General features: G+C 41.0%; 1 protein-coding gene across 1 annotated transcript in view; it reads left to right on the top strand.

Annotated features, from left to right (window-relative positions):
- Positions 1-20124, top strand: part of kcng2 (potassium voltage-gated channel, subfamily G, member 2) — a 39643-nt gene extending 19519 nt beyond the window's left edge. The window contains exon 3 of the mRNA XM_005745248.1: positions 18821-20124. Within this exon, the coding sequence (XP_005745305.1) occupies positions 18821-19648 (828 nt within the window). The 3' untranslated portion in view covers positions 19649-20124. The remainder of the gene's footprint in view (positions 1-18820) is intronic.
- The last annotated feature ends 472 nt before the right edge of the window (positions 20125-20596 follow it).

Raw genomic sequence — 20596 nt, 5'->3', positions numbered from 1 at the left:
CTCATCTTTTAGGAGGAGGCCTTGGAAATGAAGGAATTGGTATGATGGCCACTGAGCACACAAATAATATAATAAAGAATCCCAAAGATCATGACGTTTAGTCCTCTTTTAATTTAACCTAAGTATGCCAGCCCACAGGGACATGTCAACAAATGGACCCCAAATTTGGTTTTACAAGAAATCCTGATTTTGGTTTTAAACTTCCTGCCAGTGTGGCGGTGCAAGAAACGACACTCTTTGATCATAACACAGTTTAGATGTGGGAAATGGCCACACAGTAAACTGGATACGGAAGATGAGGAAGGCTGAGAGAGATTATGGTGTCTGGTTGTTTTCCACGAGTTGGGCTTGGCCCCTAAGTTCCAGTGAAAAGGAACTCTTAGTGCATCAGAATACCAAGACATTTTGGAAATTTCACGCTCCCAATATTGTGGGAACATTTTGTGCACACCAGTACACAAAGCAAGGTCCATAAAGACATGGATGAGCGAGTTTGCTGTGGAGGAACTTGACTGGCCTACACAGTCCTGACCTCAGCCTGACAGAACATCTTTGGGATGAATTAGAGCGAAAACTGTGAGCCAGATTTTATCATCCAACCTCAGTGTCCGACCTGACAAAAGTACTTCTCAAACATTGGTCAGAAATTCCCATAAACACTCCTAAACCTCGTTTAAAGCCTTTCCAGAATGGTTGAAGGTGTTATAGCTGCAAAGGGTGGGCTGGGATTTTACTCAAGTCCCTACGTATGTGAGAAGGCAGACATGTAAATACATTTGACAATATAATTTATCTATACTGCATTTTCTTTTCACTCTTAATGCTTCATGGAAGACCCTTTATCAAACTCGGACGATGGTAACTGCTGTTGGTTTGTTGGTCTGTTCCAGTCTGTTTTCTATAAATGCATGCATCAAAGTTGGCCTAAGAGGAGATAATTCACAATAGCTGATTTCAGACCCAGTATCAGATAAATGAGGATTATTTTAAACTATTGATTCTAATAGTCTAGTAGAGTTCAAGAATAAAAAATATAAAGTTGTTTGGTAGAAACCTCGCGATCATATGTGTATCCCAGATCATACACCTAGCCCTTTAATGGCAGTAGACCCTAGAGAAGATGTATGATTATTACAAACTGAGAGGAAATGCTGTACGTTCAAAACAATACAAAGCTTGAACCTGTAAAATTGTGAAATAACGCGATGATGCTCATAACTTGCAGTCTCTGAGCTCTAATTAGGTCTAAAAGTGCAAGGAGATTGGATTCACTTGTTGCTGCATTTAGCTTTCATCTTGCAGGAAGAAAAGCACTGCCACCCCAGGCCTTTTCTTTCCCCCCAGCTAACTAGACATGTTGTCACAGTCAATGACAAGTGGAGCAAAAAAGCATATTAAAGCTGCCGATGTCTCCCTCTGGTTCCTTTTCATGTTCGCCTTTGCGTGAGAGACTTTGAGATCAGGCTGAGGAGAGTGTTTGTGTCACACTAATTCACCTTTTGAATGATGTCAAAAGACCTCAGTGTGATTATAAAGGGGCCATATGGCAGTTTTCCTTTTCTTAAAAGATCCATCTTCATCAACACAGCCGGGTGTGTTTGCATGTACGTAAGCTTGAACGGGAAAATCAGCCAGAAACAGAAAACAAGGTGAACGCTGACTGAAGACATCTGTCATTCTAAATCAAATTATTTAATTATCCAAGTCAGAAGAGGACTGATCAAGAAAACAGTATGTCATTGGACAGCTGAAAATTGTGTCATTGTGGCACTAATTAAACAACCGGGGCTTCCCTGGAATGTCTTGCAGATGGTGGTTCATTAGGGCCGGGAAGCTGATTTGAAGCAGCTATAGGAGGCAACCCCCAAACCCAGAATTTTACGGTATAATGAGACAGCTGTGTCATTCTTGACAAACCTACCATGTTAAACTGAGACAAACCACAGTGTGCCACTCCCCCCCAACGTATTTTTAAGTATCAGAAGTTAGAGACAGAGAATAAAATAAAAGAGTCACTTTTGTTTACAGCTTCTGGTAAGAAATGTTAATTGGGCAATGTGCACATGCTCATAAATGAAAAATGAGATGAAGAAAAGTTTCTCTCTCAGTGGTGCATAAAAAAAATATAGGTGTGATCGAGCTGTTATGTTCCCAACAGTCGTGGTGTACACCATGCTGTCGGAGTAATTGGCAGAAGAGAGTCTCCTTTCCTCTGTCAGTGTTTGTAGAAGAGTTTGGTCTGGAGAACTGATCAGCCACAACATTAGAACTGCAGACAGGTGAAACGATTAACGCTGATCATGCATCATTAAATGCACTGCTCTGCTCAGGTGCTGGCATTTGTGTGGGTAGTATTATTACATGGGATGTGGTGACACCAAACCATCTTAATGAGCAGTTGAGCTGTTTAATGCTTCACCGGAACAAATGGACCAAAGTAAAACAGCATTTCAGGACTTTGTGTTGCTTTTCTCTGCTGACACTCTCTAGCATCTGGTTGTATTCTGCCCGGACTGTCGTGGACACTTCGTACCTTGCTGTCTGAGGAAGTGTTTCTTCTTCCTCTTTTTATTATTATTATTATTATTATTATTATTATTATTATTATTATTATTATTATTAATGGAAACTGGCACTAAGTGTTTAAAATGTGCATTATAGATGAAGAATATCCCTCCATGTTCTCCTAACTATCTAATTCGGGGTTGTGGTGGGCGGTGAAATCTAATTGCAGATTCAATGAAATGGGAAGCAGGTTACACCCTGGATAGGTTGCAGTACTAATACATAAAGACAGACAACCATTCACACTCACATTTAGGCTAATTTAGAATCACCAGTTAACCTAACCCTCTGCGTGTCTTTGGACTGCTGGGGGAAGCCAGTATTTTCGGAGAGAACTCCACACTGAAAGGTCCCAGGCTGGACCCAAACCCTGAAGCTTCTCGCAACAGTGCCACCCACCACTCTAAAACTTTGGCTTTTTAGGAGCTTATAAAAACAAACTAACATCATGGTTAATAAAAAGTGGATGAAAAAAAAATCCTAATTTCCAGGTCTGATCAGTCCTCAGGGTGGGGAACTCCAGGCCTCACGGGCCGGTGTCCTGCAGGTTTTAGATCTCACCCTGGGTCTACACACCTTAATCAAATGACTAGTTCATTACCAGGCCTCTGGAGAACTGTTGAGACATGTTGAGGAGGTAATTTATCCATTTAAATCAGCTGTGTTGGATCAAGGACACATCTAAAACCTGCAGAACACTGGCCCTTGAGGCCTGGAGCAACCTCAGTCCACAGAGGAATAAGCCAACGTATCTGGTCTTGGCATTTTCAGCAGCATAGCACACCTTCTTATGTACAGGTCAGAGTTTCTGGTGACATGAGAGGAATCCACTCAGTGCTAGTCTGTTGGGTTTAATGTTTTGGCTCAGAAGTGAATCAGTTCTATGTGTAGACCCCTTCGTAGCACTAATGTCAGCATTTACCCAGCTAAACACTTTTCTTAGAATCTTCCAGTTGAATCCGCCCACTAACCCTCCTTCTCTATTACACTGCATCCTAATGGCTTTAATAGCCTGCCATTTAGATCTCAACAAATGTTCTGTACAAATTACACTAATGAAATGAAATGGCTTCTTAAATAGACAGGCTACCCAATTCAAGATTGTAATAATATATTGCAAAATTATTAGATAGAATGTTTATGATGCTTATGATGTGGCCCCAGTGTTGACAATATAATTGATACTCTGCTTTATAAAACTAAACTTGGAATAACTTGTTGGCTGGTATATGATGTCACAATGTATCGTTTGATCAGCGCTGCTCCTTGAATAGAATTTTACTGACGTAAAAGAAATGTACACTCTTCATTTAAAAGTGATACTGTGGCCACACGGGTCAAAGGTATGCTCTAAACACAACACGGACAAACTGATTTTGATTCCGCAAGGTTGTAATGTACATTCAGTAAAGAGAGTTATTATAGGATTGGATTTAAAGGTCAAAACTAGATACAAACTGTTAGTCAGCTGTTTTGCTTTTAAATGCTGCACTGTGTCACTGGACACTTGCTAACTTGGAATAAAGTGGGCTTGCTCCAGGGTTTGACAACACGCTAAGAGTGGAAGAAGTGTCAGGAAACAATTACATAAATCAACATGATCATTTATTTGATCAGCTCAGCTGGCAACTGGCAAATCTGACATAGGGATATTTAAGCTACTTTAGCCTTCCCACAGTTGCTGCACTTCTTCATATTGCTTTCCATCACACTAACACCTCACTCTTCATTTAGTGTTGTATCTGACTTCATTAGTCTCACATCTGTTGACACTGATGAAAGCTCTGGTATGCGTTGGATCTTCTTGCCGCTCTCTCTGCTTCTGACGTGTGTGGGGAGGTGCCCGAATGTTGTATTTACTGTACTTAAACTACCGTACTATTCAAGTCTCATACCACCCCTCATTTCTTTATCGTTTACTTCCAAGGAGTCAGACCTGTAATTTAAGGTGGTTTCAAGCAGTACTGTTGTATCTACATTAACAGAGAACCAGTTTAAAACTGTATCTACAGGCACTTTGTTACTACCAGCCTGACACATTAGACATCATTTGTTTTCATTTCTGTAGATGAATCTTAGAAAAATCTCAAAGATGACAGTGTGACACACGAAGGTATTCCCAAATACAAACAAACAAACACAGGACCTGAGAGAGGAAAAACCTGCTCATACCAGGTACTTGTTAGATGGACAGAGAGGAGCAGCAGCTGGCACACATATTCAAATGCAGTTCTAGTTTGCCAGTAAATTAAATGACATTTCACTGTTAACCAAGGGAGCGTTGCAACCTAAGCCCAGGAAGCCACAATGCACTCAATCTCTTTAGCCGGAGGAAAGAGTTTGGCTGAAACCGGAAGTTTTTAAGGCGTCGTCTTAGATGGAAAGCACTTAGCCTGTCTGTCTAATCTAATGTGGCTCTTAGAGAAGCATTCAGTGGCTCTCGCCTTTTTCTCTCTCTCACACAAGCAAAAAGAAAAAAAAAGAAGTTATATTGCATTTTAAATTTACTGACTCTCATCCGCGCTCGCTGCATGAATGGGGGATTAAACATCTCAAGTGTTTTGTCGATTTCTTCCCTCAGAATCGCTTACTCTGTTCACATAAGCGTCTTTGAAAACTGTCCTCTTGTCCCATTCATCACTACAGAGAGCCCCGGGTGTTGGTCTAACCTTTCAGTGACTCTGCCCAATGCCTCACTGGCCCATACACTCCACTGTGATGTAAATGCCAGCCACTTTAAAGTATAGCCCTGCCACAGTCATATATCCTCACAGGGCAACAGGGGAGCAAGAGCTCAGACTGTGATCGCAAGGAAGAAAGATGTGCGCAAAAGCTTTAGGAAAGCCAGTAATTTTGTCTTAGTGTGTGCTGATGATTGGTGGTGATGATCTGCTTCATCATTTTTCTCAGTGGTGATGATTTGCTGCTCACTCTGAGTTTTGGTGAATAATTCTAGTTGAATTGTGATTCTCTTTGACTTTACAACAGTGGGAATATTGTTCATGTTTTATGCAAGAACTTTAGCAGACCTTCTCTACAATCAGTTTCAAAGTGTAATGTTCAGAGACATGATGAGCACTATTGTGTTTATATGGAAATATATCCACCCTTCCAGTTTCGTCCATTATCCAGAGTTGGGTCCTACAGCTTGTCTGGGGGAATGCCAAAGCATTCCCAGACCAGCCAAGAAATATAACCTCTCCAGCGTGTCCTGGGCCTGCCCCAGGGCCTCCGCCCAGTGGGACGCCTGGACCATCTCAACCAGAAGTCACCCAGAAGGCATCCTTGTCAGATACCTGAACCACCTCAACTGGCTCCTTTTGAAGTGGAATAGTATTTTGAGCCCCTTCCGAACGGCCAAACTCCTCACCTTATCTTGAAGGGAGAGGCCCGCCACCCTCATTTCAAAGCTCATTTCTGCCACTTATATCAACAATCTTGTTCTTTCAGTCACTACCCAAAGCTCGTGACCTTAGGTGATTGCGGGGACGTAGACTGACCGGTAAATCGAGAGCTTCGTTTTTATGTTCAGCTCTCTTTTCACCACGATGCACCAATACAGCATTTGCATCACCGCAGCTGCAGCATCAATCCGTCTGTTGATCTTCTGCTCCCCTCACCCAAGAACAAGACCCTGAGATACTTAAACTCCTCCACTTGGGGCAGTAACTCGTGCCACTGACCACTACGCCACCTCCTGCAGGTGGTGGGCCTATAGGAGGGTAGACCTAGGTCCCCTCTTCAGCTGTGCCCAGCTGGGCCCCATGGACTGGGGCATGGTCTATTGGGCCGTGCCCTAGTTCAATACTTATATTTACTCGGGAATTTTTACTTATGATTAGTTCTTCCGAGTTGTGCTTCTGAGTTTATTCTTGGTTTTATGTATCAGGACATAAATAGAAATAATCTGGTCCTTTGCAGGTTTTAAAATTAGGAACGTACAACTTCAGATAAATAACAAAACATGACCTATTACACTGTGCCATTATTTATTTAACAACAATTAAACCAAGATTCAGAAACAGTGTGTGAAAATATAAGTACACCCTTATTCTACCATATGAATTAAGAGGGAAAGGTGGTGCTAATCAGATTAACTTGATTAACTGATCGTCAGCAAGCGTGAGCACCTCTGTAAAAGCAAAGGTTTTGGCAGTTTGCTGGTTTGGAGCATTTAGTTTTGCCAATGAGGAATGATAACAGCATTGGTTGTTAGTTTTCAACAAATGATGCCAAATATCTTAATTTGGCATCATTTGTTGGAAGGGTTATAAAGCTGTTTCCAAACAAGTTGAAGCTGTTTCCAAACAAGTTGAAGTCCATCATTCTGCAGTAAGAAGAGTTACTCATAAGAAGATGGTCAACAAGACAGTTGCCAGTCTTACCTGAAGTGCACATCCTAGCAAACCCCAAAGTCTGACTGTGCACAACTCAGAGAGGCTGCAAAAGTCCTGAGAGCGACATCTCAGATTCTGCAGGTTTCAGTGTTAAATTTTAATGTTAAAAGTACAATTATAAAAAGACTGAACAAGTATGGCTTGTTTGGAAGGGTTGTCCTGAGACAACCTCTTTTCTTTAAAAAGAACATGGAAACACAGGCTAGGTTTGGAAAGTTGCATCTGAACAAACCACAAGATTTCTAAAATAATGTCCTTGAAGATAAAAAAAATTAAGATATTTGGCATCATTTGTTGAAAACTAAACACATCATATAAGCTGTCAAACATGGTAGTGGAAGGGTGATTGGGCGTGTTCTTGCAGCCACAGGACATGGGCACAATGACTGAACTCCTCTGTATATACATGAAGTTTCTAGAGCCAGATGTGAGGCCACGTGTCCAACAGCCAAAGTTTTGCTGAAATTGGGTCATGCAACTGAACAGTAATCTTAAACACACCAGCAAATACACCACAACAGAATGGTAGGAAAAGAAAAGAATCAAGGTATTGCAATGGCCAGTCAAACTCCAAATGACTGATTACTGTGGTTGGAGAGCTATCCATAAACAAATGCCTGAAAGCCTCAATGAACTGAAGAAATGTTGTAGAGTGGGCCAAAATTCTTCCACAATGACCTGAGCGGCTGAACGAGTCATACAGAAAGCAGTTACTTTAAGTTATTGCTTCTGAATCTGGCTCTACAAGCTGGTGAATCATGGGCTGTACTGAGTTTTTCATATACTGCTTCTGCATTTAGGCTCAGGTTTTGTTAACGTGCTATGTTGCTCTTCATCTGAGGTTGTATTTACCTCATTTTAATATCTGATAAATACTACTTTTTATTGCCTTCATATATAAAACATTAGAATTAATTTTTATTTGTTCATTTATTTTATCATGACTGATTTCAGTGCCAATTGTTTGTCTTTCAGAAAGATTCATTTACAAATCAGGACACTCGTAAGTTCCAAACATCAAAACAACAGCTATGGAAATTAAAGCCATTATTTCCACAGGTAGCTTACCTGCCCCGTATAGTTACCCAGCTGGAATGTAGTCATTTGGATTCAGAATTAATTGAAAACAAACAAAAACTAAAAGGAAAGGAGGATAAGCAATGCACTTGTTTTACCTTTTGGTTGCTAAATGTAACAGAAAAGCTCCAGCTGTGCTGGTTGTAATTTCCTCTCCCTGTGGAGCTGCAAGCACACCCAGCTGAACAACTTCTCCACACATAATGAAGGAACATCACTGGCTTTAGCGAGAAGCATTTGCATTAGCAAACATTTCCAGCCAGAGGAGTCTTATCTGCCAGCAACATAAATGGTCACCAGTGAATCCAAGTATGTTGAAAATATATTTTCCCAGTGTGACCACAAAAGAAGAACTCTACTGTGTGGAAAAGATGAGGAATATTGACTTATTCAGTGATAACTCTCAGGGGATATGAGGCTACAATTGTTCCAAAACCTAAAGAAAAATCTAATACAACATGGAAAGGATTTTCAGTGCCAGACGACGAGCTTTCAACTCGTCTAAATGTGCTGCTGAATGCAATGTCAGTCAGACAGAAATGTTTTTCTTTAAGGCAATCATTGTCAGTCCAATTGAAGTGCATTAGCCCTGCTCATAAATGTTAATGCAAATGAACCAGATCTGTGATGGGCTGAAAAAGTGCTGTTAGCGAAAAGTGAAAATCCTCCGTACCTGCTTCTAGATATAAAGAAACCCGTTTACCCGGTCACGTTGACTTACTTCACCGAGCTATCTTTGTTTTCACGATTTCCTGTTCATGAGTAATAGAGGTACATTTGACCATAGAAGTTAGATAGAGTGAGGGCATACACTTGTTAGGCAACAGCCATCAATATCGCTGCTACTTGAGGTAAGATTAGAGCAGATGAAACCATAATGGCCCCCATGGGGAATATGGCTTGTCACAGCAGAGAACAGGATATAAATAACAGTGTACAGACACAGCCTTCTTTTTGTTACAAGTTAAAGTGGATGTAGAGGTGGAAAAATACATTCATGTGTCATAAAGTGCAAATACACACTAGGAGCAGTGCGACTGCTGGTAACACTAGTGCGTAAATATTGATTAATGGCTTTTTCAAAGAGAAAAAGTACGTACGAGTAAATTTATGTGGCTCTCAGACCGCACAAGCCACAAATCAACATGATTAAAATACTTCTGCACAGCAAACACAAAACTTTTCTCCTTCCATCCCCAAACAGCCGAGTGTAATAAATGTGAACCCATGAGGTACAAAACTGCTTGGGTCAGTGTGGCGCGTGCGTGAGTTACAGCAGTGTTTTCACATTATTGAAAAAGAAATGTATTTCAGATGATTCAATAAATTTGATCAAGCTCAGCAGCGATGGTGGGTTAGAGATTTTCTCCCAGGCAGAGTCAGTGAATATGATTATTATTGTTTAAGTTCCTGGCAAAGTCATCATGATTATACCATTACTGACTCTTGGTTTGAGCTGAATAATTTACCTCCTAATTAAGATTCAACTCAGTAATCATACACAAACACAGAAGAACCGGGGAAATTAGCTAAACCATAAGCTATAACTGCCTGGTTTATGAGGAGAAGGCATGTGATTGATAAAGTATTAGTGTTTGGTTATTATGATAAATTATGACACACGCAGAAGGTCACCATTGGAATATTAGTCTATTTGTAACCATTTGTGTAAAATACTTCTCTCTGCTCTGCCTGGTTACTTTGTATCAGTGAGCATTTTCTGTATCCACTTTCTCAAGCATCCTGGTTACTTACAGTAATCTCAAAACCAGCTTTCAGTTTCACAGATTGCTGTTTGAAGCTTTCAGGAGACAAATCCAGATGAGTATTAAAAAACAAAACAACAAAAAAACTTGAGTGACAGTGTTTCGTATTAAAGGTGACAACCATGAAGCCTGGAGTTACTGGTGAAATGAAACAGGTTAAATCAGCACTAATGGTTATTAAATACTTCATTAAGTGAGGGCGGGTGGGGGCAGGTTGTTGTTTTTCCACAGTTAAAAATAGTTGTATGAATGCATTTACTGCCATGGGCTGTTTAGTTTCCAGTTCACCTAATCTGTACCCAGCTCACAAACTTTTTTAAATTTAGTTTTAGTCGTAGTCAGAAGATCAGAAGATTATAGCAGACAAACCTAAAGTTGATTAAGTTAACTAAAATGTAAGGTGGAAAAATTTGTTGTGGTTTTACTCGTGAGAGCTGCTCCGCATGTTTCACAAAGCATCACATCTTTATTGACATCAAATGCTAAATGTGTCCGTATGTCACAGGCACAAAGGAGATTACTTCTGACTTGATTACTCCCAAATTCGTCCCAACTCAGTTGTGATTGAATCAGGTCTCTCCAGAATATTTTTGTTTGTTGACAAAAGTGTCAGTCAGTGTCAGTGTCACTGTCTATCATAGTTTTTGACCTTTAGTTTTTATTTAGTTATCGTCTTTGTTATTGCCAGACAAAAAAAAAGCTGGTTGATGAAAACTGACAATAATGATTAATGCTTACATGGAAACTCCAGAAAGAAGACCACTGTCACACTTCCATCAGTGAATGTAAATGCTAGTTTTTTAGCTACACAACAACAGTTGCCTCAAGGCACTTTATATTGTAAGGTCGACTCAACAATAATACATACAGAGAAAAACCCAACAATCATATGACCCCCTATGAGCAAGGACTTTGGCGACAGTGGGAAGGAAAAAAGTGTGATTCAATGCAGAGACGTCTATTAACCTGTTAGCAGTCGGACGTACCGCCCACGGTACATTGGATGGTTTAGGGGACTAATTGGACTGCTAAGGGGTTAATACATAATGAGTGAGAAAGGTGACTGAAGAAGAAATACTCGGTGCATCACGGGAACCCCCGGCAGCCTACGTCTATTGCAGCATAACTAAGAGAGGATTCAGGGTCACCTGAGCCAGCCCTAACTATATGCTTTAGCAAAAAGGAAAGTCTTAAGCCTAATCTTAAAAGTAGAGATAGTGTCTGTGTCCCGAATCCAAACTGGAAGCCTGAAAACTGAAGGCTCTAAAACATAGGTGTCAAACTCTGGCCAATGACCTATTAACTGTTGGACCAGTTCTTAAATGAAGTTTCAGCATTTGCCTTACACATAACCATTTGACTAAGGTTGATGAACTTTGGTTCAGTAGTTTTTGTGTTACTGACATGATCACATGTCAGCTTTACCTTGATGGAGGCATAACCTAAAAACTCTAAATGAAAATGAATTATATTATTGTTGGACCTTGAGGATAACCTCATTCTCCTCAGTTCCAACGATTCTTTCAGTTTGGTGCAAATGTGTCACTTTAAATTAAAAACATATAGTAAAAGACTAACAGCTGTATGGTCGACAGAGGCTGTGGATTGTGAATGAAATTCAGTAGTTTGAAGACAAGAGAGGCGCTAACTGTTTTCAGTTACCTCAGCTAAATCAAGCAATGGCAGCAACTACCAGTGGGAATCAAACATACCACTGAGGTGCACTGGAGCAGTGGCACCAAGCACCACCAAACTGTGAGGTGTAACTTGTAGAAGTAGACAGAGTAGTAAAACTGGGGCATATTGTTTTGAAATTGCAGGTTTTCTTTAAATGACTCTGGTGGTTGATTGTCTTTTTGCAAATCATCACTCATTAAATTAGAAAAATAATAATCAAGAAATCATAGCTTCTGTGGTGTCAGATTTGTAAGGGAGTAGGGTTAATTGAGCCTTTCACTTGAACTTGTATTTGCAGCTTTTTTGCATTTTCTTGAACCTAAAGAAAGGAAACCTTTTGGAGGCATGTTGTTTTACGCAGTGGTTTTATATAATCTGGCCCAATTAAGCTCCAGTTGAGTCTGACACTCTTACACTAGAGGGCAACTGACACAAAGTCCATTATAGCAATCAACCATCAGCAAAGGGATTGCTTTGTAGCTGATGGAGTATAAATAGGATGGAAACCTCCTAAAATAAAGCTGGTGATTGCCTTTTAATTTTTTCACAGCTTGCAAACAGCTGTGGTGACCAACCGGTCCCCCAGACACTGAGCATTCAAGACCATTAACCTCTGGGTGACCACTTTCGACTGTGATTACACAGGTTGTCTGGTGGTGGACAGCCAGACAGTTTACTCGCTCTCTGCTGACTGGATCACTCTCAGGCAGACTGATCAAGGTTTACAACTGATTTCAGTCTAAATTATAAGCATAGGCAAAGAGTTGCAATCAATCTGAACAAGTCTGTGAAGACGAGCACAGTGTTTTTGCATTAGCGAACTCGAATCAACTGGTTGGCAACTGGTTGTATTCTGATTTTATTCCTGTATAAAAGCAAGGCTCTGAATGTAAGTAGTCAATGTGAACTTCGTCATCTTTATCAGACAGAAACAGATTTGTGATTTCCATTGATTTATGACAGTTAATTACTGTATTATCACAGACAGATTGCATGTAGTTGTAAAATGGACTCATTCAGTTGCAAGCTGATAGCAGACTGACTCCATCTTATTTCCTTTTTATCATCATCTTGATACACCAAAGTCACTCTGAACGTGGTAACGGACAGTGCCACTCACTGCAGCCTTGTCCCTGTCTTTAAAACAGTTTATTCATTTTTTCACATGGTTGCAATAACTTTGGCACCGCAGTCTCCAATCATTATTTTTCCTAGTGCAACTGTAGCATTAAATATATCTAACCTTAAAACTACACATCAATGTAATGAGTTTTCATAAATTTAGTGTTTTATTTATTTTTTGTTAGCCCAGGTCAGACCCTAACCCTGTGATGGGATAGACAAGACTAAAATAAGCTCTGACTTCCTTGAATTTCCACTCCCTGTTTCGTATCTACAGTGCAATATTTGCAGGGAAACAGCTGTGCACTATTTCCTGACCAAACTGTTTGTTCTCATCCTTGAAGCTCTTTTTTTTTTTTCAATAGAAACAAACCTTGCAGTTCAAAGACACTTCTGACAGAGCACAGCCATACAAGAGAGATTTATCTCTCTTGTATGGCTGTGTGAGATGGTCTTATTGCTGCTCCTTGTCGATGATGGGGGGGACAACGACGCAGTAGAGCACTTCTGAACAATTCAATCTACTCACTGGCCACAGAGTGCAGCAAAAGACCAACAAGAATGAGGCAAAGACGATGCAGCACAAGGCAACTGTTAGCATGCTCTGTGCTCAGTGTTTTCCACACGACAGCTCCTCTGTGTTAGTGTTTGTGATTTGTGTAACAGTTATTGTGTATATCTCTGTGAGAGTTGCCATTGCTTTCAGACGCCGTAGTGGACACTTTGCACCAACAGTGGGCACATAATAGAAGAAGAAAGGAGAAAAACAAAGCTGCATGTCAAACCTTTCATAGTGGCTGAAGGTTGCCATTGTACAAGTGTCCCTCCATTCTTTTTTGTAATTTTTAAAACCTGGTTCTTTGATTGTTGTGCTAGTTTGCCCCCATAGGCATTCCTCTCAGTGATGGTTGGATTTTCACTCCTTGTTGCTTTTTGGCCATTCAGAAAAGCTGTGACTGCACAACATTTCAGTAAATATAGACTGAGTTAGGAGTTTTTGTGCAAAGAGGAAACATAAGGCAGATGCAACTTTGTCTTAATATGCTTTTACAGGTAAGTCATTGAAACTGTTGGTGACAGTCTCTCTCCTCTTGTATCTTAGCTTGTTTCTGAGTTTTCCAGGAGAGTGCTGTCACTGCAACCATGGTAGCAGGAAGCATGGAAGTGCATTTACACCATGGGACTGATAATGTTTTCACATATTTACAGGGCATATTTAAGATTTGGTCAGGTGTTTCAATAACATATAATGAGTTTAATTCAGCTGGTGATCAACAACAAAAGTTTCCAAGCCAGAACCACTGACTGGTAATAAAGCCATAACCATCTTACCAGACAAATAATTACAATGCTGTTTTCCAGTCATGCTGGCATTTTGTAATGTAAAAACTGCTCCTTGAAAAAGCTGACCTAATCTCAAATGTTGTGTGTTGAGGTGGAACTTGCTGTCTTGCAGACAAAGATGTGGGAATCTGCCAACAACCAAATCATCAATGCAAGGTTTTTGGTGTAACACATTCTTTGCAAATGAGCTTAGAAAGAAAAGCATCTGGACTTCTTTAAGTAGCTTGAAGACGTTTCACCTCTCGTTCAAGACGTTTCTTCAGTTCTAAGGTCAAATGGTGGAGATTTAAGATTTAATAGATTTAAGCCCTATCAGAGTGTCCCACAAGAGGGACATGGACCCCTACCTCTTCTTAATCACACGAGCCAAGGTGTGAAAACGGGTGTAGGTCACAATCAGCCAAGGTTTCGGTGGTGAACCCACCATTCTTTGCAAATGATTTTCACCAAGTGAAAGGGCATCGACCGTCTGCAACCACTGGCACCAGGTGTTTATACCATGTCCAATGTGGCCGACAGATCACAAGTAGTGTGTGCAAGACGTGTCCTGAGGAACCTCAATAGCTGCTGCTCCTTCATGTTGGAAGGAGCTGATTGAGGTTACTCAGGCATCAGATCCCCATGGCTCTTGAAATCTTCCAAGTGGTGAGAGATTTTTCAATTAGGGCCCAAACATGCTGGAGAAATGATCATACCTGGCCAGGTAGTGCCAGGTGTTGCTGAGACAATGCCACAACCTGACTCCAGGTGTTGGAACGATTTGTTGATTTGACATGAAGATGATTTAAAAAGACAGAATCCATCTATGAAAGGCATTCTCTTAAATTCCCCAACTTGTCTGAAATTCCTTTGTGAACAGGTAAATTGCTGTGCGGAAGAAAAGACCGGAGTTTATCTGGGTGGCAATTACACACACAGACAGTCGCTGCACATGGTAAAGCCCAGTGAAGTGAACAAATGAGAATAGTAAATTGATCCATTAAAATCTTGGGTGTGCCAAAGACAGGAGCAGCTCAGTACTTGAAGTGTGCCTGTTTGTTATACGGAGCCCACTCCAACTTACTATGCGTATCAAAGGTTAGCCGTCGCTTCCTGCATTGTTTGGTTTACATGCTTGTCTTCAGCTGTGACGGGGTCAGAGTCCCCTGACTGCTGAGATGAATAATTGCATGCTTTTAATTTGATCCTCAGCGGTACATCTATGTACATCAGAGGCTTTTCAGAGTGGAGAAGGAGCAGAAGGGAGTGGAGAATGCACTCAGCCAGAAAGCCTCTGACAGAGAACAATACATATACACTGGTCAGATTCAAACGAAGGGATGGCATCATCAATTGCAAATGTGTCACAAACAGACAGATTCCCCCGTGGACACGGAAGAGCAGAAAAACAAAGGAAGTGCAAAGCATGCTGATTGCCATGTGAAAATGAGCGTGTTCCTTAAGGATTTGGATAGTAGCACACTTATTTGTTTTGGCTTCAGACTCATTACTTTGGATGTGAAATGACAGCATGTGGTTAGAGGGTGGATTTTAGCTCAAATTTGAATGGCCGTGCTGCAATAACACATGAAGCTTCAAAATTGCCATGTGATGGTTTGCCACGGGAGCATGAGGACTAAAAGATGGATTCCCGACAGAGGGAGAGTTTTAGGCACACACACTTACAGATTTCTATTTTTATTTAATATTTAAAAAAGCTAACTTTACTGACACGACTCACATAGCTGTGGGTAGTACACCAAAGGGGATCAAATGATTGCTTTTTCCAAATATGTAGCACATAAACTGTAAATGGGTATGCACTTATTTTTTCAGAGAAAACAGTTATATTTAGCACAGTATTATAGTTTCTGCAAGCTGTCCAAATCTTCCTTAAAAGAGAGAACAAAGCGGTCGAAATTGGCTGATAATTCTCCCAAAAATGAATCTGATGGTATTTTTTTAATCTAACAGTTATTGTGTTATTTCATATTTCTCAATTGGACTGTGAAGCCTAACCTTTTTATCTACTGTCAACTGTTTTATGGAGATTATCTTGTGATGGGAGTCATATCCACTTTTGAAATGTATGGGATGCTGTCTCTGACTTCTTATAAGTTTGCTTCCAGACCAAAAAGTTACATGACACAATTTTATAATTTTCTTAATACCACCTTGGGACTTGCACCCAAAGCATATGTTAGTCTCTGCACGACATCCCACCCAAGAGGTAACGACACGAAGTGGGAATCTTGGCCTGTCAGTCCAAACTGGAAAAACTGATAGAGCTCAGAAAGGCTTAGTTGTTCCTGTCCACATGCTTCTATGTCCTCGAACTCCAGCTTGCCCTTGATGGTATTTTTGCTCTTGTGCCGCCTGGAAATTTATATTTTTGCTTTGATGATAAACAGCTCTTGATTGAATTGTCATGAGCTTTGATGAAAGAGGATAGATTGTAATGATTAGTGACCTCCTGACACCAAGAAGTTTAAAGTTTCAATCAAGATTCACATTTGTGGTGTTAGGAAAAATATTACAAATTGTAAGATTGTCATCCTCAGAACTAATTAAAAAAACATGATTTCAGTATCACAGAAAAGTTAAACAAAAAGCGATTATCTGAGCCAGAGAGAAAGTCTGTGTGATGTTTGGGCCTCCTATTTGTACTATGACAAACTTATAATTGTGACACTAACAATTGTTCAATTGTTGTTAGTTTTAGATGCATCTCACACACACACACACACACACACACACACACACACACACACACACACACACACACACACACACACACACACACACACACAATAATGATGAATAATTCATTCATTTTGTTCACTGCTTTCATTTGCGCTTGGCTAACACTGCACTGCAGTCATTGGATTAACTGAATCATTGAAAACCATGAAAACAATCCGGAGCAGTGTTGTCAGTGTTGTTCTCCAGTATAAAAGCAGTAAATATGCACCTAACCTGCACACTGAAAAAGAGTAAAGGTGTACTGTATGTATTAGAGTGTAGTTCCTGCATATGAAACACGCTGTCATCACATCAGTATATGACAACTAGGAAATAAGAACAGATTGTTGTTTCAGAAACCCACTGCCTCAGCCATGACTAGCAAACATGGCTGTATACTAAAAATGTTTCAAGGATTAGTCAGTTTCAAGCATCCCATCATTTCATCACCCCGACCTGTCGCAGCAGATGGCCCCGCCTCTCCCCGAGCCTGGTTCTGCTGGAGGTGTCTTCCTGTTAAAGGAGAGTTTTTCTTTCGCACTCTCTCCAAAGTGCTTGCTCAAGGGGGGATCATATGATTGTTGGGTTTTTCTCTGATGTATTATTGTGGGGTCTACCTTACAATATAAAGCAGCTTGAGGTGACTGTTGTTGTGATTTGGCGCTGTATAAATACAATTGAATTTAATTCATTCTTAGTTTTAAGATTCAGTTAAACTGATGACAAATGGACTGGTTCTTAGCACTTTTCTACTCTTTCTGAGCACTCAGGGTGGTTTATGGCACCCCCCAACTCCATTCCTTGTAACTGTGTACTTCATGCCTAAAGAGGAAGGTGATGGTTAGCTGTAAAGCCACTTATTACTGCCTGCAGTGTGGAGTTCTGGCTGTTAGCCTGCAGATTTCTTGCTAGCTGAGTGATGTACAGTAAAAACTCCATGTCTAGTGAAATATGTATGTGGGTAAGTTTGATGTCAAGCTACAATTTTGCATTCAGTTGCATTCAGACTGGACTCTTCCATGACATGTTTCCTGTTCAGCAAGACTGAATAAACTGCTTAGTTTTCATGTTACATTCTTTTAGAAATCCTATTATTCAGCATGATTGCTGTTTACTCTCATTTAATATGTGACCTCACTTTTACTTTAGTGGGTTATTGCTTCTGCTGCTGTTTTTACTGGGTGAAAAATTGCAACTCCAGCTTTGCCTATCAGTCATTTACATGGTCCTTAATGGGCTTAGCGAGTTTGATGTCTCAAGGGCAAAAAACCCTGCTATTTGCAAAGCAGAGTTTATACTCTTAAAAATGCATGAGGCTGACTGAGCAAATGCGAAGGCAAATGCAAAGGCTTACATATTCACCCTTGTGCACATTCCGACACAAAGTCAACACCCCAGTGCTTGTAGATGGTGGCTCTAATGGGCTGCTGAAGTTGCCATATGTTTGCTGTATTTTGTCTCTGTTTTGTATCTCCTCATATTTGAATGTAAAACCACAGAAACTGCAAAGCAAAGAATATTTCTCGGCCATTAATCACACTGAGTCATGTCAGAAAAATGTGAAGTATACTCACACACTTTATGTTTTCAGTTTGCTCCAGGGGTAACTTTGACTTAATCAAATAAAGTCATCTCTTATAATTATATTTTTAAATATTCATGAACTCTATTTCATCAGGCTTGGAAAAATAGATGATTTTACAGTAGATTATTATGAAAAGAGGTGTTTCATCTTAAAAATCCAGCATAGCCTCATTTGTCGGGGACTCTTCACGTTAACACTATCTTCACATTGTACACCTCTTAAAGCCTTTTGTTTAGCGCGGTTTGATGCGTGACTCAGTGAGGTTGCCTAAATCAGATAATCAAAGCGTGTACTTATAAGCTTCATGAATCTTTCAGCACCTTCTCTGCTGTGTTTTGTTCTGTGAGAGGACAGACACATTTTTGTTGTCAGAGCTTAAGTGGCAACCTCGGCTGTCAATAACAAACCCTGTAGATGAAATAACAAGCCTTAAAATACCTTCTTAATGACTGGCTCCATGCTGTGTCCTAACCTCACCTTCATCTAAAACACTTTTGGGTTTGTTTCTCTCGCTGAAGGTTGTAACACTTGTCTTTGTGTTGTTGTTGTTTCCCCCTCCTCTGCAGGGTGAGTGCTCCCAGAGATGCTATAACATCTTTGTTCTGGAGACAGTGTGCGTCGCCTGGTTCTCCCTGGAGTTCCTGCTGCGCTTCATTCAGACTCAGAGCAAGTGTATGTTCCTGCGTACGCCTCTAAACGTCATCGATGTGGTAGCCATTCTTCCCTACTACATCACCCTCATCGTGGACTCTCTGTCGGTGGGTGGGAAACCTGCAGGCTCAGGGAACAACTACCTGGAGAAGGTGGGGTTAGTTCTCCGAGTTCTCCGAGCACTACGGATCTTTTACGTCATGAGGTTGGCCCGCCACTCCTTAGGCTTGCAGACCCTCGGCCTAACAGTGAGGAGGTGCACGCGTGAGTTTGGCCTGTTGCTGTTGTTCCTGTGCGTGGCCATGGCTCTTTTCTCACCACTTGTTTTCCTAGCTGAGAGCGAAATGGGCGCAAAGCAGGAATTCACCAGCATCCCTGGTAGCTACTGGTGGGCGGTCATCTCCATGACTACAGTCGGTTACGGGGACATGGTGCCCAGAAGCATCCCTGGCCAGGTGGTGGCGCTTAGCAGCATCCTGAGCGGTATCCTCCTCATGGCCTTTCCTGTCACGTCCATCTTTCACACCTTCTCCCGCTCCTATGTTGAGCTGAAGGAGGAGCAGAGCCGGGCGCTCAGGCAGAAGCCAGACTCGCAGGACAGCACCAAGTCGCAGAACAGCGAGGACTCCCAGGAGACGGACAGCTACCATGGCATTACAGAGGCCACGGCTTCAGCCATACAGCGGAGAAAGTCCATGGCTGCTCAGAGGGCAGCTGAGATCAGAGCGTCCATGAAGACTTAGCCTCTCTGTCAGCCTGTCTTTTTTCAAGCGGGAGCCACAGAGGCTGATACCCAGCACTGGGACTTCAAAAATGTCACATCTGCGGCACTGTGAACAGCGATGAGGTTTTCTCTGTTGAGCTCGGGGTTTCCGCTTTGAACGTGTGAAGTGCTTGTGCACCAGAGTGTGTCTGAATTTCACAGGTTTTACAGGAGAGCCGCAGAAGGGGTCTTTTTCGTTTTTTACAAATCTGATTTTAAAATATAGGAAACAACACAATATTCACACTTAAATATCTTTAAAAAACCAAAACAAACCTAATGGACCGTACTCTCACTGACTGTGACTCAGTTTAGTCTCTGAAAAGAAAATCTGCTACTAAAACACACGTGTTCTTGTTTAGACCTCAGAATAATAGTTTATGTTCCTCATGTAGCTGCATTGAGTGGATTGTGTGAAATAAAGGTGTTTGCTGAGATTTTAAACATGCAGTTTATTATTAAGATCTCAATTCAGTATTTAATTATGTGTTGTATGATCTCAGTGCATTCATTTCCAGTGGAACACAGCTATTTACTCTCAACATAATGATATAACACTCATTCATCCGTCAGAGGGCTTTTCAGTCTGCTGGGATGTTTTGTTGTTTTAATTGGCAACTGACAGGAAGATTGTTCCCACATTGGCATCTCCATTAAAAGGCTTTGCCTGATGCACAGGGAGATGCTTCAGTAGCATAGTCTGATCGTTCATGCGTATATGCTTATGACTGATACCAGCCTCATGTGTTGCCAAAAAGCAAACTAGAATAAACATTAGCTTAGCTTAGCATAAAGACTGGGAATGGGGTGAATACAGGCACGATCTGATGCGATGTGTTGGTGCTGTTCCTGGATCATCAAAACTATTGTTCGACATTGCAAGTGATCATTTGCACAGTCGTGATGTAACCATTTTGTTTTGTGTAAA

The sequence above is a fragment of the Pundamilia nyererei genome, unplaced genomic scaffold, assembly GCF_000239375.1.
Source record: "Pundamilia nyererei isolate P.nyererei 1_Seehausen unplaced genomic scaffold, PunNye1.0 scaffold00156, whole genome shotgun sequence".
NCBI classification, from domain to species: domain Eukaryota; kingdom Metazoa; phylum Chordata; class Actinopteri; order Cichliformes; family Cichlidae; genus Pundamilia; species Pundamilia nyererei.
This window is presented reverse-complemented; position numbering and strand designations above follow the sequence as displayed.